The sequence below is a fragment of the Lacerta agilis genome, chromosome 8 (assembly GCF_009819535.1).
Source record: "Lacerta agilis isolate rLacAgi1 chromosome 8, rLacAgi1.pri, whole genome shotgun sequence".
In the NCBI taxonomy this organism is placed as follows: Eukaryota; Metazoa; Chordata; class Lepidosauria; order Squamata; family Lacertidae; genus Lacerta; species Lacerta agilis.
This window is the reverse complement of record NC_046319.1, coordinates 70,319,355-70,341,494: the sequence shown is the minus strand read 5'-3', so window position 1 is coordinate 70,341,494 and position 22,140 is coordinate 70,319,355. Positions and strand designations below refer to the sequence as shown.

General features: G+C 48.5%; 1 protein-coding gene across 1 annotated transcript; it reads right to left on the bottom strand.

Moving 5' to 3' along the window:
- Window positions 1–1,448: 1,448 nt before the first annotated feature.
- Window positions 1,449–20,866, bottom strand: LOC117052004. The gene is made up of 7 exons (XM_033158731.1): window positions 20,779–20,866; window positions 18,121–19,452; window positions 12,170–12,298; window positions 10,556–10,755; window positions 9,166–9,315; window positions 2,429–2,563; window positions 1,449–1,585 (listed from the first exon to the last, which is right to left on the bottom strand). The coding sequence occupies exons 2-7, from the start codon at window positions 19,404–19,406 to the stop codon at window positions 1,524–1,526; spliced, it is 1,962 nt and encodes a 653-aa protein (XP_033014622.1). The 5' UTR covers window positions 19,407–19,452; window positions 20,779–20,866; the 3' UTR covers window positions 1,449–1,523.
- Between the last annotated feature and the right edge of the window lie 1,274 nt (window positions 20,867–22,140).

Here is a 22,140-nt window from a genome sequence, read left to right as displayed (position 1 = left end):
CTCTGCGCGCCCTTCCAGTGCTTCCGGGACGGGAGGCGAGGGCGGCTGGCTCACGCACCTGCGCTCCGCCGGGCAGCCGGAGGGCGTGGCCGGCCAGCTCCCTTGCTCCGCCGGGCAGCCGGAGGGCGCTGTCAGCGGAGCTGGAGGGCGGAGGCGCCCTCCAGGCCATTGCACCCTCGCGCGCCGCACCACCAGCCCCAATGGACGAGACGGCCCTGGTTTTACTTTATAATAAATTCTGAAATGTATTTCTTGTTTGTCTTACTTGCCTTTGACTAAGAGAAGCTGAGTCCAGAGTCTAACCACCTCGGCCCCTACCAAGATATTGTGTTCTGTTTGTTGGTTTCACAGTAAAATGGACCAAGGTGTGCAAACTGGATAAAGGTAGAAGTGTGTCTCCCAAAACTTCTATCAGGTGCACAGACTGGGAGTGGTGGCAGCCTACTGTAAGTGTTTGTCTTGCCAAAAGATATTGCAAGCCTCCTCTGGGTTATCTAAGCTCTACCGGTGTTGGAGCGGTGGATAATTGCAGGGGGGGGGGGTTGCGAGATCTTCTACAGCTGGTCAGTTTCAGAATGCCAGCAGCTGGGCAAAACCAAAGCAATGGTTTAATGCTGGGGTGCTGACTTGGAGCCTACTAACATTCTGAGGGCTACAACTCGTATCATCCATGATGGTTGGCCGTGCTGACTAAGGTTGATGGAAACTGGATTCCAACGGCATCTGCAGAGCTCCAGGTTAGCCACCCCTAGTTTAACATGGTAGGCTAACTAACACCATAGTTCATGAATAACCACCAAGCCAGGGATATGAAACTATGCTTCGCAGTTGGTTTGCAAATCATAGTTTGGGTAAACTCTGAACCATGGTTTGGGAACATTTCTTCACTTACAAATTCTTCTGTTTAGGAGAGCATTCAGGGACTCTCGGGGAAGGCAGGTGATGGAAGCCATACAAGCTATTGCAATCCTGTACATATGCAACAGAAATAATGGTTTGTGATCGAAATCATGGTTAGTGCAAATGAGGGTTTGGCAGTATGACCTAAACCTGAGGCTCTGAAAGTAGCAGGACCAACAGTTCCTCACTTCTGCTATATGACATGGCATCACCAAGCTAGGAAGCTGAAGACAAGAATGACAACAGTTTGGACCAGAGTTACCAGTTGTTTTTTAATGGATCGAGGCTTTCAGCAGCTCCACAATGTGTACTGAAGCTCTTATTCGACTGCTTTGCTTCCATCCCAGGAAAAGCCCCTTCTCCAAACGTTTCATTTGCATCACCATACAATAATCCTTACAACAACCGCCGTGTAAGGTAGGCTAGTGTCATTATTGCAGGCAATGAGGATGAGTCACCCAGTGAGTGCATGGCTGCACTGAAATCTGAACCATGGGATTCCAGCTCAGCTTCTTTGCCTCAAATGATGAGCATTTCTTAAAGAGTTTTTCACACAAGACCAGTCCCCACCTCTCACACGTCAGTTCTTTAAACATTGCATAGCCATGGTGGGTGCCGAAATCTTAGCGGCTCACAGCCAGTTGCTGGCATTTGTGCATCTTGTAGGCACACATGTAAAATATACCTGCACATTGGAGGAGAGAAAATAAGGTGTAATATAATATAATATAATAATATAGCAGTTGGTTAGAGCATGGTGCTGATTATGCCAAGGTTGTAGGTTCAATCCCTGTAAGGGGAAGCAGCATATTCCTGTATTGCAGGGGATTGATAATCCTCAAAGTCCCTTCCAACTCTATGATTCTATAATGCATTTCCCATTGGACACAACATAGCAGAATCCTAGCAAAAGTCAATGCAAAACTAGCATGACAAAGTGAACTGAATTTTATTTATTTATCCATCAAATTTATATCCCATCTTTCTCCTGCAAGCGCTCCCAAACGTATATTGATTCAAACAGATGCACATAAAGCAAATCAAGTAATAAAAATATAGAAACAGAGCAATGCTAATGGGTTCCACTGGATTTAAAAAGTGAGAGTTCAACCCTCACAACCCAGGGAGTTCTGGGAACCAACCCAACCCTGTGATCATCTTCTGAGGCCCTTCCTTGTGTGCCTCCTCCACAAAAGGTCCAGAGGGGAGCAACGCAAGAACGGGGCCTTTTCTGCAGTGGCTCCCTGATTGTGTAACGCTCTCCCTGGGGAGGCTCACCTGGCACCTTCATTACATATCTTTAGAAGACAGGCAAAAATGTTTCTCCTTAATCAGGCCTTTGGCTAATTGAATAACCTATGGCCTTTTAAAGTGTGTCTGTGTGTGTTGGGGGTTATTGTTTTCGTTTGTGACTATGTAATGTTCTTCTATGTTTTTAATATTGTGAACCACCCTGTGATCCTTGGAATGGGCCATTCCTTTCATTCTCACCCATTTTTCTTGGCCCCCCCCCCAAAAAAAACATCACCTGCAAAGAAAGTCATTAGGAGGGCAACCCAGCCCAAGATGTAAGACCAGGAGAAACGCCACTCGCCAAATCGCTTGCCAAGGAAGTTGACCGTGACCCCGGTGTAGATTCCCATCGCCAGAAGGACAAAGAGCGCTGCGACATGGGAAGGAGGGAAGAAGAGTTAACGTGATGAACAGATGAACCAACAACAAGAATGTGAAGAGAGTCCTGTTGGATCACGCCAAAGGTCCATCTAGTCCACAGAGGGGCCAACCAGATACTCAATGGAATTTTGTAAGCAGGATCTGAGTGCAACACGGCTCTCTTCCAACTTGCAGTTCCCAGTGGCTGGCATGCATTCATTCATTCATACCCCAGCTTTCTTCCAAGGAGCTCACGGTGACATAACATACTTCTCCTCCCCTCCCTCAATTTTATCCTCACAATGACCCTGCAAGGTTGGTTAAGGTGAGAGCGAGTGACTGTCGCAAGTTCACCCAGTGAGCTTCATGCCTGAGCGGGGATTGGCACCCTGGTCTTCCCAGGTCCCGGTCCAGCACACCCCAAACACAACACTACGTTGGCTCTTAAAGAGGCATCTCCTGTCTCGTGTCCTATGAATATTAGACATATATGTCCATAGGCAATGTATACCTATATGAGCTATCTGTTCATGTGTTGCAAGAGTTGTCATATCTTCTATCCATTGATTAAAGGGGGCGGGCATAGATCCCGTGGATCAATAATAGTCCTGTAGCGTTATTACCCCGCTTTCCCTCCACCCCTTCACCAGCAAGCAGGGGGAATAGCGGGGTTTATCCCTTTTTACTTTTACTTTTGCCTGTACCCAGCCCTCCAGCCGGGTCACAGGAGGTATCTTGCTGCCACCACCCCCTGGGTCGGGACCTGGCTGTCGCTACAGGCCAAAGCGCGGGGGCCGCTTTCCCTGTACTCCCGCAGACAGCCTCCCCCCGGCTCAGACAGAGCCACAAATAGTAAACTAACGGTAGAATAGCCGATTGGTAAGGACTGGAATAGCCAAGCAAACAATGGAGGAAACAAAACACGAGAACAAAAGTTCTCTAAAATATCTTTTACTTAAGGATTAGTAAAACACAAAAGGCACAGTTTTCACAAAACAAGGCACAAACTTAAAACAACAAAACATCTAATTAACTAGACTCAATACACATACTTGATCCCTCTCCTTCAGGCAGGGTTAGATACTCAACTGCTTAGCATCTGAAAGAGCTGGCAAAAGTCCTCAATCGCTCCCCCAGGACATAATGGTTAATGGGGAGGGAAAGTCCGTCAACGCCTCAGCTCTTCAGCAATGATGTTCCGGCAGTAGGCAAGCTCCAAGCTCTGAAGCTCTCCCCAGCTCCCCCCCTTGACACAGCCCAGCCTAGATAAGGAGTTAGCCCACGCGGTCCCTTTCCCCAATACCCAATAAGGGACCTGGCCTCCACCCCCGCTGGCCAATTACTGCCCTAAGATCGTTAGTCACAGCTGTCACTGATAAAAGGGCAGCTGTGAGTCTGGGCTGTTACCTCCTGAATTACTCATCAGCCTAACAAGCACCAGTTGGCCCCAACCCCATTCTCGTCAGGCCAGGGTGCCTCTCTGAGGCCAAAACTTGCATATCTCTCGAGATCTTCTTAAAGGCACCCCCTTTTTACATTCCTTAAAGGCATCCTCCCTTGTACAGTGATACCCACGATTCTAATTACCCCAAGACCTTTATTTCCAAAACCAGGGATTTGGTATTTCCCTACACCCTCCCTCCTAAAAGGAAATTTGGGGTTCCAGGCCCCAAATTTCCCTTCTTAATACTACTGAGGTAAATAGTCACCCAGTACCTTTTGGAGCAAACAACCACTCCACAGATTTATGAAAACAACTTAGAGTATCAGCTGCCACGTTCGCCTTTCCAGGAATATGGGTCGCTGTGAACTGGCAATCTTGCAACACCCAACTCCCTTGCAGCAATTTGTGATTGAAATTCTTTATCCTCTCTAACCAGCAATTCTACAGACTGTCGTTCTATCAGCTTTGGAAACTGCTTGACCTCGGCTAAGCATCCGGCTTGCTTGTACTCGGCCAACAAATCCACAGGCCCTGGAGGGCCCCTTTCCAGGCTGCTCGAATAAGCTGGCACCCCCGCCATCCCAGGAGTCACGAATAGCTTTAAGGCATTCACGTGGTACTCCCTGGGCTTGGCGTGCAGTTCTTTACATTCTACTACATAGCGAACAGCACTGAGCCTTTGCTTTACTACACCAGGCCCTTCCCACTTTGTAGCCAGCTTGTGTGGTCGTACCGGTCTCAAAATCAACACACTATCCCCAACCGAAAAACTCTCCTCTCTAGCTTTCCCATCATAACCACACTCCTGCTGACCTCCTAGCTGGGTCGGGGCCTCCCCCTCCCTCCTAGGTTGGGCAACCAAACTTTCTCCCCCTTCGGATGACTCAGCTGTTTCACGTTCCCCAGATGTCTCATTCCCAGGCGTGGGAAGCTTTTCCCCCCGCCCTTCAGCAGTTTCAAGCCCTCCTTCCTCAAGAGTAATGGGCCCCATGCTCCCCCCTCCTTCTCGACTCTGGAAGCATGAGGAATCCTCCTCCTCCCTCCCCTCCTCTTGAGTAGTAGGGACTGCACAAGATGAACTTTCCTTCCCCTCCTCCATAGAGAAAAAGGGTAATTCTTGCAACGTTTCTACTGAGGTTACATTAAGAAGCCGCCTCCCACCTCCCTCCAGAGTCTCGGCCCCAGGGGTTGCTTCCACAGAGCAGTCCTCCAGCTCGTTCTTCACAAAGACCTTGTACGCCAAGTCGTTTCCCACCAGGACCTCCGCTGGGCACGCATGGGGCTCGTGGACCAAAACTAGCTGTGGCCCTTCGTACCCCTTATACTCCACCTGTACCATGGCAGTTAGTTGGTCGAATGGGGAGGCTCCATACGGGCTAATCTTCATTCTCTGGGGCTGCAGCTGACCCAGCGACACCAGTTCTTTGGACACGCTCATAACGTCTGCCCCAGAGTCTCGATAAGCCAATGCCCGTATGCCATTTACCCAGATGGGTGCAGTAAACTGCGCTTGAGCCCACTCCCTATGGGGGACGGTCACACCCTTGGTCTCGGCCAGGTGCACGCCCGGTACCGATGCAGACGCCAAGGTCCCGGCTGCTGGCGGCTGGCTCGGCGCAGGTGGGGAAACGCCCTCGCTCAACGCCCTTGCCTGGTTCTTTGCCTGCTGCAGCCTTGCGGCTTCCACGTCCCAGTCCTCCTTCTGTTGGAAGGCCCTTATCGCAGGGGTAGATGTTACTACAGCCCCTTTCTTCTTCGCCCATTCCACACATTCGTTTTTTATGTGGCCAGGCCGTTTACAAAAAAAACACAGTCCAGAACTGGGATTTACTTTCCCTTTGTCAGCCCCTCCCGTCGATGACCCTTTCCCAGGAGACGCTGCCTTAGTCCCTTCGCCTCCAGCGGACGTTCCTGCTTTCACGCCAGCCCCAGGGGTGATGGTACGCCCCCCTCCCGGCTGATGTTTAAACATTGTGGCGGCGCGATTCTGCCTGAACGTTTCCGCCAACCTGGCCGCTTCATCTAGAGTCCTCGGGGCTTGATCTGCCACCAAACTAGCCAACTCGGGAGACAACGCTTTATAGTACTGCTCCCTCAGGATCAGCTGGTACATATCTTCCAAAGTTCGTATACCTTCCGCAGCCACCCACAACTCAAAGTTTTGCAACATTTTGTCTGCCAACAATGTCAGACTTTCATTCGGACCAGGTCTCTCCACCTCCCTGAACCTTCTCCGGTAGGTGTCTGCGTTAAAACAGTACCGGCGAGATACAAGTTCTTTGAAGTGGGGGTAATTGTTACATTTCGAGGCCGGAAGACGCCCCAAGAGTTCTAAGAGCTCCCCCGAGAGCAAAGTCCTGAGCAGCACCACATACATGTCCAGCGGTACCCCCTGGTCTTGGCATGAGCGTTCAAACAACGTTAGATAGCTCAAAACGTCAGTGGGGGGCACGTACTTGGGCAGGAGACGAAAATCCACGTCCCTCGAGCTCCAAACCCTCGGGCGATATGGGGGACCCACTGGCCCCTGATAATACTCCTCCTCCTCCCCTGGGTAATACGACGGCCCCCTTAATTCTGTCCAGCCCCGGACTCGGGGCGGCGGTTCAGCATAGCTTGGCTGGCCTGCTTCGGCCCCTCTGGGACTGGTGGGGTATTGGGGCGCAGGTCGCTGTTTCTCTGCGCTCCTCTCCAAACACCTCACCTCCTCCGTTGCTGGAATCAGCTCCTCTCTGAGGCTCCTGGCTTCCGTGGTCAGCACTGGCTCTGGGCTCCTAGGTTGCTCCATCCGCTGGAAGAACGGGCGCCCCGCCTCAAAACCACTTTCCCGGGAACGCCTCGGTGTAGACTGGCTGCCCTCCTCCGAGCGCGCCTTGATTTCACTGCTCACAAAACGTCCTTTACTCTCCGACAAGCTGCGCGCGTGGAAGCCTCCCCGCTGCTCATCTCGTCTCCACACCGGCTGGAACAGAAGCGGGTCTCTCGGCCGGACTCCCGCCTGGGCACTTGGGGTTGTTAACTCCTCGAGTCCCGGCAGTTCTATCTCCCTGGCCCCTGCTTCACTGCTCCTTTCGACGTGTGTGGTCAAAAGCTGGCTTGGGACCGATGCTCTCACCGGCACCCTTTGAAACCACTGCTCTTCTTTTACATCTTTCAGTTGGTGCGACGGAGTTCCTCTCAAATCCAAGCCTCGCAAGGCCAGAGAGAGCTCTCCAGAATCTCTGCCTGCTGCCATTTCCTAACTAGCAAAATAACAAACCGCTTGCCCCTTGTTCGGAAAATGTGCCACAAAACAACGTTTCCTAATTCACTCCCGTTTGCTTGGTCTTTTCCCACCGCTTTGCCACCATGTAGCGTTATTACCCCGCTTTCCCTCCACCCCTTCACCAGCAAGCAGGGGGAATAGCGGGGTTTATCCCTTTTTACTTTTACTTTTGCCTGTACCCAGCCCTCCGGCCGGGTCACAGGAGGTATCTTGCTGCCACCACCCCCTGGGTCGGGACCTGGCTGTCGCTACAGGCCAAAGCGCGGGGGCCGCTTTCCCTGTACTCCCGCAGACAGCCTCCCCCCGGCTCAGACAGAGCCACAAATAGTAAACTAACGGTAGAATAGCCGATTGGTAAGGACTGGAATAGCCAAGCAAACAATGGAGGAAACAAAACACGAGAACAAAAGTTCTCTAAAATATCTTTTACTTAAGGATTAGTAAAACACAAAAGGCACAGTTTTCACAAAACAAGGCACAAACTTAAAACAACAAAACATCTAATTAACTAGACTCAATACACATACTTGATCCCTCTCCTTCAGGCAGGGTTAGATACTCAACTGCTTAGCATCTGAAAGAGCTGGCAAAAGTCCTCAATCGCTCCCCCAGGACATAATGGTTAATGGGGAGGGAAAGTCTGCCTCAGCTCTTCAGCAATGATGTTCCGGCAGTAGGCAAGCTGCAAGCTGCAAGCTGCAAGCTGCAAGCTGCAAGCTGCAAGCTGCAAGCTGCAAGCTGCAAGCTGCAAGCTCCAAGCTCCAAGCTCCAAGCTCCAAGCTCTGAAGCTCTCCCCAGCTCCCCCCCTTGACACAGCCCAGCCTAGATAAGGAGTTAGCCCACGCGGTCCCTTTCCCCAATACCCAATAAGGGACCTGGCCTCCACCCCCGCTGGCCAATTACTGCCCTAAGATCGTTAGTCACAGCTGTCACTGATAAAAGGGCAGCTGTGAGTCTGGGCTGTTACCTCCTGAATTACTCATCAGCCTAACAAGCACCAGTTGGCCCCAACCCCATTCTCGTCAGGCCAGGGTGCCTCTCTGAGGCCAAAACTTGCATATCTCTCGAGATCTTCTTAAAGGCACCCCCTTTTTACATTCCTTAAAGGCATCCTCCCTTGTACAGTGATACCCACGATTCTAATTACCCCAAGACCTTTATTTCCAAAACCAGGGATTTGGTATTTCCCTACAAGTCCTTTCAGCTGTAGTTTGGGCACAAAGAATCCATTTACATTGACCAATTGCAATGCATTTATTTTTTAAGCCTAGTAGGTTATATATAAAGAAATGTATATATATATTTAGAATATATATTTCACTTATATACCTTTGTTTTAGGCAAGCATGGAATTATGGTGGCTGGTTTTAAATATTTTTATTTTGTATTTTTTATGCATTTTGTTTCCTTTTGCATTTTTGTTTCCTGTCTCTTGCATTTTTATTTTTTCACTTAGATGTTTAATTGAAATACCTTCACACACACACACTGCTTTATTCTGGGGGGTACGTATGGATACGCTTACCCCTAAACATTCTGTGAATCTAAGTTTGGCCTCATTGAGGGGCAGTATTTCAATGAGTAGGAAAATGAGTGCCCCTAAACATTTGTTTTTTGGGGGGAAGCACTGTGTGTGTGTGTACACACACCTACATACATTATGTGTGTGCATATGTGTGTGTGTATATATATATATCTTTGTCTGAAATTCCCCCCCTTGCCTCCTTCTCCACCCCCACCCCCACCTCATCTTGGGGGCCCAGGTGTGGCACATGGGCCCTCACCTGAGTACTCCTGTGTTTTTCCACCTGAAATCACAGCACCTGCCTCTAGGCATCTGCGCTGCTTCAAGTTGTGCAGCTTGGAGAAATCGGGCAATCTGTGCGAGAGGAGAGGTACTTACTGGAAACAAAGAACAGGACGCCGGCCGCAAAGGATCTGTTGAAGCGCTGGAAAGTGGAGAACTGGGCAAAGGAAAAGATCCCAGTGATGATGCCGGCAAAGCAAGAGAGGGCAGAGAGGATCATGAAGGCCCGGGTGGCATTCCAGTAGGCTGCAGGGAATAAGACTGAGAGAAGCTCATATAAAGGTGCCAGAAGCAGGCGAGAGCTACTGAATACAGTACTATTCCTAGCTAAATGCTTGCTGAGTTGGGGTGAGCAGAATAGGAATGGCCCACAATAATATTATGAATAATTATTTAATTTCTATACCATCCTTTCATTTGAGGATGGCAGGACAGTTTATAATATAAAAACACGCAAATACATTACATAGTAATAAACAAACAAAAACACAACACACAGAGAGAGCTTAAAAGGACATAGTTTGTTCAATTAGCCAAAGGCCCGGGAGAAGAGGAATGCTTTTGTTGCCTGGCATCTAAACATATGTAAAGGTGGCACCAGGTGAGCTTCCCTGGGGAGCGCATTCCACAAGTGGGGAGCCGCCCGTTCTTGCATTGTCACCCTCCACAGCTGTGGTGGAGAAGGCACCCAGAGAAGTGCCTCCATTTATGATTGCAGGGTCTGGGTAGGTTCATACGGAGAGAGGCAGTCCTTGTGTTATTGCAGTCCTAACCACCGCTTTGAACTGGGCCCGGAAACTAATAGGCAGCCAGTGGAGTTAGGTCAGGATCTGCATTATATGCTCAAACCATTTTGCCCCTGGCTGCTGAATTCTGCAGCTGAAGATTGCAAACTGTCTTCAGAGGCAGCCCCGTATATAACACATTGCAGCAATCTAGCCTAGAGGTTATGGTGCACTGAATGGCCATGACTGGACCCCTCAACTACAAGTTTTACACCCCCAAGTACTAGGAGAGGGGGTGCCACCAACTGGGGCTGCCTGGTTGGTGTTTACCCATGACGCAGCCTTTTTCCCTGCCAGCTCCCCAGCATAGCTGTCAACCTTTCCCTTTTTTGTGGGAAATTCCCTTATTATAGCAGTGGGGAACAGCAGAGAGGGTTGACAGCTATGCTCCCCAGTTGTGGAGTGTCCTCCCTAGCAAAGTGCCCATCTCTATCATCATTAACTTTCGGGAGGAATTTGAACACGTTTCTGTTCATCCAGGGCATTTGGTGTCTTAATTTGTCTTTCAAAGCCGCCCAAATTGGGGGCCATCACTGCATCCTGTGGCAGTGAGTTCCACGGTTTAACAATGCGCTGCCTGATTAACGTAGGTCCAACCCTGAGCAGAGCTTAGCTTGTGAAACCATCAGATCATCGTCACTAAACTTCTTCAATGTGTGTTGGAGCTCCACACGCACACAAGGCTCCAAGCTGTCTCTTACCAATGCTCTCCAGCTGCATGTAGCATTTGCCAGGGGAGCAATATCTCCAGAGTCCCTGGTGAGCAAAGGTGCCTGCCAATCGGTACTGCATCCAGTAGTCGGTCACTGTCGACACCACCAAGAGGATGTTCCCCAGAGAGGCACAGAACAAGCCCCCACCCATGAAGCTGTACATCCTCGTCCAATTCTGAGAGCAGCAGCTGGAAAGAATAGGAGTGTGGCTTAGCGATTAGAGGGCAAGATCTGGGTTGCTGTTGGAAAGGCGAGCCTGGTGTAGCGGTTAGAGCAGGCACCCCCAAACTCGGCCCTCCAGATGTTTTGGGACTACAATTCCCAACATCCCTGACCACTGGTCCTGTTAGTCAGGGATGATGGGAGTTGTAGTCCCAAAACATCTGGAGGGCGAGTTTGGGGGTGCCTGGGTTAGTGTGCTGGGCTAGGACCTGGGAGACCAGGGTTCAAATCCCAGCTCAGCCATGAACCCTTGGGCAAGCTGAGATAGAAATGCAGAAAATATATAAGCAAGGGGGCAGGGGTGAGAAATTGCAGCTAGGAATGATGCAAGAGATGTTCTGAGGAGGGGGGAGGTGGAAGAGGTAGAATTGTAACGTTGGAAGGGACCCAAAGGTTCATCTAGTCCAACCCCCCCCCCCAATGCAAGACACTCAGCTAAAGCAGCCATGACCAATGGCCGTCCAACCTCTGCTTTAAAACCTCCAGGAAATGAAAGTCAACCACCACTAGAGGGAGATTTTTCCACTGTCGAACAGCTCTTATTGTCAGGAAGTTTTTTTTCCTGATGTTTAGTCGGAATCTCCTTTCTTGTAACTTGAAGCCATCAGTTCGTCCTACCTTCCAGAGCAAAAGAAAACAAGCATGCTTCCCCTTCTATGTGACAGCCCTCGAGATATTTGAAGATGGCTATCAAATCTCCTCCCCAGTCTCCTCTTGATCATCTTGGTTGCCATCCTCTGCATGTGTTCCAGTTTGTCAACATCCTTTCTTAAATTCTGGTGCCCAGAATTGGACATAGTACCCCAGGTGTGCTCTGACAAAGGCAGAATAGAGTGGGACTCTTACTTCCCTTGGACAGGACACTATACTTCTGTTGATGCAGCCTAGAATAGCATTAGCTTTCTTTGCTGCTGCATCACACTGTTGACGCATGGCGTGCTCTGGTCCATGGGGTCATGAGGAGTCGGACACAACTAAACAACAACTAATGAGTCATGTTGACTTGAGGGGTTGACAATCACAGCATCAACGCAACTGGGAAGCACCAGGTGGTCGCAGTTCAATAAGAACACGAGAGACTCATTGAATCCGGCAAGTGGCCCACCCAGCCCAACACCCCGCTCCCGCAGTGGCCAACCAGATGCCTATGGGGAGGCGACACCAAAAGCAGGAGCTGAGCACAACAGCACTCCCCATGCTTGCATCCGATTCCCTTAAGACAGCCTGTCCCAAGCTTGTGTCAGCACCTCTCATCGCTCCTGCCCTCTGGCCCTGCCGCAGAAGACAGACTACAACTCCCATCGGCCATGGGGTTGCAAAGTCCCCAGTTTGGGGTAGGTTGTGTTGTGGGTGGTCTCAGCATCCATCCCTCTTGCCTACCTGCAGACCCCAGGAGCCTCTTTCCTCGCCGCTCGTCCCTCTCGCCTTGGCTGAGCCGAGCCCCCTTTTTTCGAAGCACCTCCGACAGCTACATGTTGCTGACTTGGCCCAAACGTCTCCAGCACCTTACTGAAAATGACCAATGATGGGGAGCCGGGGTGGGAGTGGAGGATACAGATGACGAGAGATGCTGTTGGTTCGAGAAGGGAAATGTGCACAGGCAGCAAACTCCTTTCTGGCACACTGAATGCAGTAAAACCTGCTGACTCTCCAGCTCTGGGACCAGGGCCAGAGCTAGAGGAAGGCCTCAGGTTCAGAGACCCCATGCAGATTGCCTTGCAGAGTGGAAATAAAATAGAATTTAAGCCACCAGCTTGCATTTGATCCCCTTACATTTAGGAACTGCACAGCGGAAGATCAAGAGGCTCTCACACATTATTTCCTTCAGCCTGCTAGCAGTTTCTTTTCATATCGGGACTGTATAGTGTCCATGGAATTTTTCTGAGCAGAAGACAATGCTAGTCCCACTCAGAGAAGACCTATCGAAATGAATAAACACAGTTCGTTTGGGTCCATTAATTTCAACAGGTTTGCTCCAAGTAGAACTTAGGTGGCTGCAACCAGTGGTCCCGATGAATGAAAAGCTGAAATTAAGATTGGGAAAGAGGAAAAAACAAAATTGACAAGAGCTGTCAAGCCCTAGAGCTGCATCATAGGGTGAGGCAGTAGGCCCCCATTTCCCCCTCAGGAATTCAGGGTGCCAAATGGGCTACAGGAATGTCCACCAAATAGAATATATTTTCCATGTAAAATATCAATTTTAGTTATTTTACTGATTCCCCTGCTCCTCTGGCTAATGTGTTTCTTTTTTTTACACTTTTTGTTAAGACTGCCTGTTGGGTATATTGAATTTCAAAATTTGCTTTGTAGCAGCTTAATTTGATGAAGATGATAATTTTATTATTTATAGGCTGCCCATCTGACCGGGCTTCCCCAGCCATTCTGGGCAGCTTTCAAATAAATAGTAAAAGCGCACACACAAAAACACCCTGACATTAAAAAAAAAAAAACTTTCCTGCACGGGGCTCCCTTCAGGTGTCTTCTAAAAGTCAGCTGTTTATTTCCTTGACATCCAATGAGAGGGCCATGTCAAGCTTTTGTTAGGTATAAACTAAGTAGAGGCCTGTCAGGGATGTTTTAGTTGAGATTCTTGCATTTCAGGGGATTGGAACCCATGACTATTCTATCATTCTGCGAGACCAATAATTATTTCAAGATGTAGTGCTGCGATGGGTCACAAGGGGGAACTAGTGGGTTATATTTTACTGGAACATCCACTGCAAACCCTCTCAAATCAGGGCAGAGTATGCATTACCTTTCAGTCTGGCTCCTGTGCACTCCCGGCTGCTGCCTGTTGAATCCTGTGTACATGTGACTTTGCCTATGATGCAGAGCCATCCTGTCCTTGAGAAGTTCTGCCTTTTCCCTCAAAGCTTCAATCCAAAAGGAAAACTTAAGCCACATTCACTTTACACTTAAGCTGAATTGTATACCGGTACATTTAAAACAGCCATTGCACACGACTGATATTTTGTTGCACAGGGGCAAGTCAAGCAGGTAACGCACATTGGTAAAGACACCCCTGCCTGCTCTTCTGGTGTGTGTGTGCGCAACAGCATGAAAATGCAACATGAAATGCAGCGGAGAGCAACCTGTGCTTTAAGCTGTTAATGTGTATGTAGCCCAGGATTATGGGACGCAGGTGGCGCTGTGGTCTAAACCACTCAACCACTAGGGCTTGCTGATCAGGAAGTCGGCAGTTCGAATCCATGTGACGGAGTGAGCTCCCATTGCTCTGTCCCAGCTCCTGCCAACCTAGCAGTTCGAAAGCACGCCAGTACAAGTAGATAAATAGGTACCGCCACAGCAGGAAGGTAAACGGAGTTTCTGTGCGCTCTGGTTTCTGTCATATTGTCCCGTTGTGCCAGAAGTGGTTTGGTCATGCTGGCCACATGACCCAGAAAGCTGTGGACAAACGCCAGCTCCCTAGGCCTGAAAGCAAGATAAGCAACGCAACCCCATAGTCGCCTGACTGGACTTAACCGTCCAGGAGTCCTTTACCTTTTTACCTATAAACCCCTGTTTATAGAGTATGGATGGGGGAGAAATTAGATTCCGTTCAGTTAAAATGTGTGTGGAAATTATAGCGAGGCAGAATTTGGCCCATTTCGAGAAACCAGAGCTGCCCGACTGTGGAACTGTCGGGGTGTGGCTCAGCTTGCATTGAAGGCTGATGTGTCTGTGTGGGAAAGTAGAGATTGAGAGGAACCTCCCAGTTTCCTAGACTGCCTTTTAACCTGTGCTGGCCTTCATTCAGATTAGATACTCTCAGGACTGCAGGCCTAAATTCCTCCTTGCTTCTTCTCCAGGCCTTCCTCATGAGAGGCGGGTATCTGTTTTGGATCTCTTGCCCACTGAGATGCAACAGCAAGCCTAGCCTTTTAGCTTTCTTATCCATGCTAAAGCCTGTTTCTCCAGCAGAGACCAAGTAATCAGTTCAGCTTTTGCCAGCGTTTTAACTCCAACACCAACAGGAACAAACTGCCATGGGAGTTGGTAGACTCTCTTGCAGTGGAGTTGTTTAAGCAAAGGCTCAATAGGCACACATGTCAGGTGGTGCCTACGAATTCTACGAGGGGCATGTGTGCATGTATACATATACATACATACATACACATACACACACACAGAGAAACTTTAAATTCTTACAGCAAAACAGCTGTGACTCTTACGTTGCAGGGGGTTGGACTGGATGACCCTCAGGGTCCCTTCCAATTCCACAACTGTATTATTTTCACCTTCAATAGTTGCTCTGACAAAAATAACGCCGTTTCCAACGTGGCAGGCACAGAGCTTTGACAACAGAAATGCTCCGAAGGGCTTCGTTCGTTTTGGCAAAGCAAAAATCTTTTGCTGCAAGTATTTAAAATTTCTGTTCTGTTAAGTTACTGTTATAACATACTGTTTTAGTGATTAATTGCACTCTACCAGGATGCAGAACAAACTTGTCTCAATTGCTGATACTTTCATGACTATCCACTTGGTGGCTCATTTTTGTTTTAAGTGAGAAACGTGGAAAGTTGCACCCAACTTAAAGTGATGTGCGATTCTGCCCAAAACAAAGGTCAAGAAAACTTTTTTGTGCAAAAAGGAAAACAAATTCATCTATTTCAGTCAGAAGATTGGAAAAAATTTGCCCAACAAAGCAGCTCAGTTGGATGTCATTCTAGAGTGAATGTTTTGAATAATTTATTTTATGTAACTGTTGGTGGAAAATCCGGTCCTTTTTATTTTCATTTTCTTCTTTTTGTGGTTTTGCTTTGGTGTTTTCTCTTTATTCCCTGTTTTTTTTTAAAGATCAGTTTCTTTTATCTTATTGCATTATGAAAAAGCTTTTATAAAAAAAAAAAAAACCTTTTGAAAGTGTTGTCTAGCCACCCACAGCCTAAGTCAAGGGTGTGCCATGAATAAACATGAAAGCAACATAATGTTGCTCCTGGAGAGAATTGTACAGAATAAAAAAGCATGACTGACCCCATCTAAACTCTGGTTCTCTTTTAAAAACACAAAAAACGTGGCTTCCACTCCTGATCTTCTCAAGTGAGGAATCCCGGATAATCTTCCCAGATGACTCAGAACTCATGTGCATAAAGCAATTGGTTTGAACAAGTAACTACTCAGAAATAAATCCAAGAATCAATGGGCTCAACTCCTAAGTCAGTCTGTATCCGAATATAGCCCTGGTGTTCTCACTCATGAGTTTCCATTCCAATTTTTAAAAAATGGTATCCCTTGCCAAGCTCACTTAGGGAGGGAGGCGAGTGATAGAACCACACCTGCTTTGTTGAAGGAAAAAAAAGCCCACTCTAAAGTGCTGTTAACTTCCTCTTTATTGCAACGAATTCAGGAAAAACCTCATGCAACTGAAACAAACGGACACAGTGATCTATGTAGCTTGAAAGGGTGAGAAGGTTGAGCCCACAGAAATTGAACTACCCAGTATTTGGAAGCAATGATGTGGTCTAAATCACAAACTCACCAGAAGCATTTGTCTCAGGCTTTCCTAAGTAACCCAGGTTCACTATATACTATATACGAATTTTTCAAAACAAAACAAAACCTTCCTAGAAAGCCCCGACATAAACCTTAAGTGTTTTTAGACCACTAGTTTAATGCATCTAGCCATGGTACTAAGTTACCTTCACCATCTTAGAGCAGAAACACCTGTGCCGGGAAAATGGGTGATGTGTAGAGTTTTTGGGACGGTGCTGAGAAAGCAGGTGAGGAACTGCATGTCTGAATGCTTCTTCTGCATTAAATAAACCTCCCTACCTGTTAAAAACTGGCACATTAGAGAGAAGACTGGGTTAGACTCCTCTATTCAATATGCAGGACTTGTTTTCCGACAGGAAGGGTTTTAGTTTTCACACAGGAAAGCTATTCGTGCATAGGATCCCCTTATCTGGAGTCTGGAATGGCAGTGTCTCAGAATCATGAGATTTATCTGCACACAGGCTCCGATTTTTCCCATTCTGGATTTCTAAATCGAAACTTCGCAATGCTCATTGTCTGCAAAACAGCGGATTCCCTTCAATGTAACAGTTATTAAATCAGCAAAGTTCCCTTTGCTTTCTTCTTTCTTTGTAGCTTGTTCTTAATTTAAATGCAAACAGAACCAAAACATTAATGCTTTATAGTTAGGATGAACTAAACAGCTGCAACCCAGTCAAAAATGTAAAGTTGTGGCAAAATTCTGCCCTGGACTGCTGAGGCTCCCATTGCAATTCTTTAGTCTTCAATGGGATGCAAATTGTGCCGTCCATTAGCTTCATTACTGGGTTTTCCCAACAGAATCTGACTACAATGTCAGAGTTGCAGTTCACGTTACAACTGCAATGGGAATCGCAAAGCGAAATGGTACCTCTGCCGCAAGTCACACCCACACAATGGGCAGATCCACATCATATATATTTGATGCACACCCAACAAGTTTTAGGTCAGTGTTTCGCAAACTTGGGTCTCCAGCTGCTTTTGGACTACAACTCCCATCATCCCTGCCCCCTGGGTCCTACAAGCAAGCAATGATGGGAGTTGTAGTCCAAAAGCAGCTGGAGACCCAAGTTTGGCCTACACTGTTTTAGGCAGATGAGTTTCCCCCCAAAGAATCATGGGAAGTGTAGTTTAAAGATGGTGCGGACTATAGCTCTGTGAAGGGAAAACTGCTATTCCCAGGATTCTTTGGATGGGGGAGCCATATTCTTTAAATGTGCACTGGGTATACTTCAGGTGCAATGCTGCAGACCTGCCCAAGCTGTTAATGTTTAGAATGGCTGGACACATGTGCCCTGTGAATCCCACAAATGGGGCAGGAGGACAAGCTCACTAGGGTCTGCCCACCTCCAACAGCTCTCTGGGAGTTTTGGGGGGTGACTGTGTGAAGTGGGGCTCAATCCAATAGGGTCCCTGCACAAGTACGAAAGTCTGATTTCCCAGGGTTCTTGCCAGGAGGTTTTGCCACTTCAGGCAGCTGCCCTTGAACTTAAAGCGGGCAATAATGGATCTAGGGAACAGATCGTGTGTGCTCATCCCAGCACTCCAAATGCATCCAACCCAAGTCATACCCAACAGGGGACTCACTGAAATTAATACACCACGTTAGACCCATTAATTCCAGTGTGTCTACTTTTGAGTAGAAGTTTAAGTACAACACCCATGATGGGTGTGGAATTTCCAGTTTGCAATACCAGCTGAATTAAGGCCACTGGTGGCCGCCATGCTGTCAATCAGTATTTCTGGCACTCAATCGCTTCCTCTGCCCCCTTTCCCCAGAGCACTGTGTGCTGTGCTTTGCTCTGCTCCCTCAAGGAGAGCCAGCTACGTTCTCTCAGGACTGCCCCTCCTCATCCAGTATCAGTGGATCAACAGCTATGCCCCCGGCGAGATCTGCGTTGCCTTTGGAGCTGGACTTCTCTGGCACATCCGAATAAAGGTTCTTCAGGTAGCTGAAAAACTTGTCTTGCTTGCTGCTCCAATCTGCAGCACATTCCTTCCCCCTGGCATCTGACGCTCCCTGGTCCTTCACATCAGACCCTGGAAGGGGAGAAGTCAAGAGCTCCGGTCTGGGTGGATGGGATGCATCATCGCTTATTTCGCCAGAGTCGGATTTGTCATCCTGGTGGGAAGCATCCGGAGCACCCTCCGTAGCAGCGGCGACTGCTGGCTCACTCTCATATTCAGCCTCCCAGTCTTCCCCGTCCTCCAGAGCTGCGGATTTGGCCAGTGCAGCATCCACAGCCTTGCCTACGAAACCAGCAGAATCCCCAGTGCCTTGGGTCTTCTGCCCCTCACTCTCAGGGGTGCCAAACATACGTCTTTTTGCTTCTGGGGCATCCTGCGCATTCTGCCAACGGCTCCCTTCCTGGTTCCTTTTCATGCTGCTAGCGCTGGACCCAAAAGAAGACCCTTCTCTCCTCCACCCTTGTGGCCCTGACTTCCAAGAGCTTGATCCAACAGCGCCTTGCTTCCGGTTGCCCCAAGCCCTGTCAAAATCCTGCCGCTTGTCTTGCCAACGACCCCCATTTCCATGCTCACCACCTCCTCCTCTTTGGTTCTCCCTCCAGCCTGTGTGGGGCCGGGCTCTATTCCAACCCCCCGCTGCGTGTGGCTGGCTGTAGTCAGACCTGCTGCTTCCACCATTTCTTTGGGCAGCACTGTTCCAATGGCGCCCTTCATTTTGTTGCTCTAGGACCCCACCGTTTGGCCCTCTGTGTCCGCCATATCCTCCAGGAGCCGCTCCGCACTGCTGGGCTCCGCTAGGCTGTTGCTGCACGCTGGCAGAGCCTGGCACACAACAGCAGGCCGACCGGTGGCAGGAGCTCACGGCGCACTGAGCTGGTGGCTCGTGACATGTGGAGAAAGAGGCCTGAGCGCCATCGTGAACGGGTGCTGAAGGAAGGATACACTGTGCCCCCCTGGCAGCATTAATGAGGACATAGAGGACGTCCAAGCGCACGGGCACCGTGAGGGAAAAGAGGTTGCTTGGTGCGGATGTGCGGCCCAGGGAGAAATGCTGGAGGCTGGAGAGCCTGGAAGAGGTGGGCTCATTGGAGGATGAGCTAGATGACACCAGAACTGGGTTTCTCTCTGGGGAGCGGCTAATCACTCTGTCATCAGCCATGAGGTCTGCCTGTGTGATCCCAGCACGGGTAGCAGGTATGTAGAAACTGCAAAGGATGAAACAAGAAGCCAAGTTTAGGAGTCTCCCCTTATTTGCTAGGGCAAATAATTATAATAGCAGGAATCCCAATTCTCTGCCCCCTATTCTCTGACGGGCAGTGACCATGAGACCCCCAGTTGCGGGTCTGATTCAGGCCCATTCAGCAAATTCTTCTGCCCACCTCATGCTGAAGATGGTGGGAGAATAGTTTCGGCGGTGGGAGGATAATGAAAAAAGGGTAAAGTAGTACTGGACGGGAGCCTGTCATCTTAATGGGGAAACAAATCGTCATCACACTGACCAGAAATAGGATAACCTCTCAGTCCCCAAAGAGGTTAGACACCCATCCTGCAAAGACAACTTGAGAGTAAGTCCCACTGCGCTCAATGGGACTTACTCCTGAGTAAACATGTCAAGGAGTTCAGTGTAAACATCGCTCTACCTGCAAAGACAACTCATCCCAATATGAACCTAGGTTGCTGGGAAATCATGTTTAATTCCCCTGCATGCAGAAAACAAAAATAAGCAGACCATTAGGCTCTCCTACTCCACAATATCTGTGTTGAAGGAGGCAAAAGATTGAGTTGGCAAAGATGGAAAAGCTTTGGAATTTTGTTTGGAATACATTTAGATACCACCAAGTTATTTTTAAGAAACTCTATTGCGTTGTTGTTTTTTAATTGTATCTTTGTATTGTATTTCAACAATTTGTATGCTGCTTAATCACAGTTGTCTCCAAGTGGTGTATGTAGCAAGAGAGACACACATGCATATGAGGTACGTGTGTGCGCACAAATCATTTTTATCCCACTGGAACTAATGGCACAGAAACCAACGCATGCAATAAATAGTAAAGAAAACGCCTTTAGGCATGCACTGAGCGTCTTTCCTCTTAGGTTTGTCTTTGCAAGCAGTCCACGGGGAAGGAGAGGGTCCTAGCTAACATTAAATTTGCAAGCTACAGTACTTTGAACCTCAGCATCCCCACCCCCCTTCCTTACAGTGCATTCCCACGCCTGTGGCTATTCCCAAAATGCCTACGTGCAAAAGGCATCTAAAGCCTTGCACCGTGGTCTTTCTTTCCTTTAAAGCAGCCGCTGCGCTGCTGGAGCAAAGTGTCTGCGAAGAGCCGTGCAGGCATCAAATTTGCTGGCTTGCAGAGGACAGGAGCCCGGGTAAGACAGGGGCACAGAAGGGTCGCTCTGCGTATTTCGATAAAAGGTTTTTAGAACGGATGTTTTCCTCCCCCCGAAGAGCCCCTGCTTGGGGACACAAACCCAGCTAGGGTACCTTCCTCCCATGCACCCGGCTGCAAACGGTTCCCGCGCTTTACCTGCAATCCGCTTTGCTGTCTCGCGCCCAACAGCGGCTCCTGCTGCACGAGGACCCGGGCAAAAGAACGCCCGGGCATGCGCAGTTGCTCTCGCTGAAGGGTGGCGCCCAGAGACTTCATTTCTATGCATAGAGGGTGAGGACCTATTGGAGCGCTGGAATTAGCCTACGGAGGGAGGGGCCTAGAAATTTAGGAGAAGGGGCGGAGCTTCAAGAGGCACAGCGCGAAAAGGCGGGAAGAGCGCGAAAACGCGGGAGGTGGCTGCATACTTATTATTATCAGCATTGATAGTGGTGCTAATAACGTTTATCATTAGTATTAACAATGCTGCTAGTGCTACTACTAGTATAGGGATGTAGTAGCATTAATAATATACTAGCACTGCTAGTATAGTAGTCCATAGTAATGTATTAACATTCGTAATACTCTGTCCTTTTTTTTTCTTTCTAAGAAAAATGTTTAGTGGTACTCTTATTTTGACTCAAGAAAACCACCATTTTATAGTTCAAATCAGGAAAAATAAATACAGTAAATGGACAAAAGTACAAAGATTCACAAAATGTTTAGGGGTATGCATTCCCCCAGAAAAAAGTACTGGTAATACTACTCTAGAAATACTACTATGCTACTAGTATAGTACAGTAGTAGTACTAATGCCAATGCAACACTGCTAGTAGTACAGTAATGTTATAAAATACACGTGGGTAGATAGGAGGAAAAAATCAGGATGTTTTAGGGATACTCCCCCCTCCTGTTGACCAGCTTCTAGCCCCTGCTTCCACATTCCTCCTAACAAACATGGCTCCTGTGCATTTAAAAGCAGCATGGCAGGCTGAAGTTCATTAGGTAGAGCTTCCACCCCACCCCACCCCCCTCACTTTTCCTCCTGCATAAAGTCAGGGATGAGCGTGGGGAGTTTCACTGGCCGAAGTTCTACCACAAAGGGCATAGGAGCATTGAGAGAAGGTTGTGCATCCTTTTAATTCATTGCATTGGGGTAGGGAATGTTTGCTTCATGCCTTTGACGAGAGGGAAGGGAATTATTGTGCTTACTCAAATGTATTTATTTTTCCCTTTTTTACCAAATCACGTTGCGAAAATTAAGGTGCGCATTAGATTCGATGGCACATTTACTTGTTGTTCAGTTGTGTCCGACTCTTCGTGACCCCATGGACCAGAGCACGCCAGGCACCCCTATCCTCCACTGCCTCCCGCAGTTTGGCCAAACTCATGCCAGTCGCTTCGAGAACACTGTCCAACCATCTCACCCTCTGTCGTCCCCTTCTCCTTGTGCCTTCAATCTTTCCCAGCATCAGGGTCTTTTCTAGGGAGTCTTCTCTTCTCACGAGGTGGCCAAAGTAC

Coding starts and splice junctions, on each gene's coding strand:
- LOC117052004 (XM_033158731.1), bottom strand. CDS start 19,406: ATGGCTGATGACAGAGTGATTAGCCGCTCCCCAGAGAGAAACCCAGTT. Junction 12,299..18,120: donor ATACTGGATGAGGAGGGGCA/GTCCTGAGAGAA, acceptor GGTCATTTTCAG/TAAGGTGCTGGAGACGTTTG. Junction 1,586..2,428: donor CCTAATGACTTTCTTTGCAG/GTGATGTTTTTT, acceptor TCCAATGTGCAG/GTATATTTTACATGTGTGCC.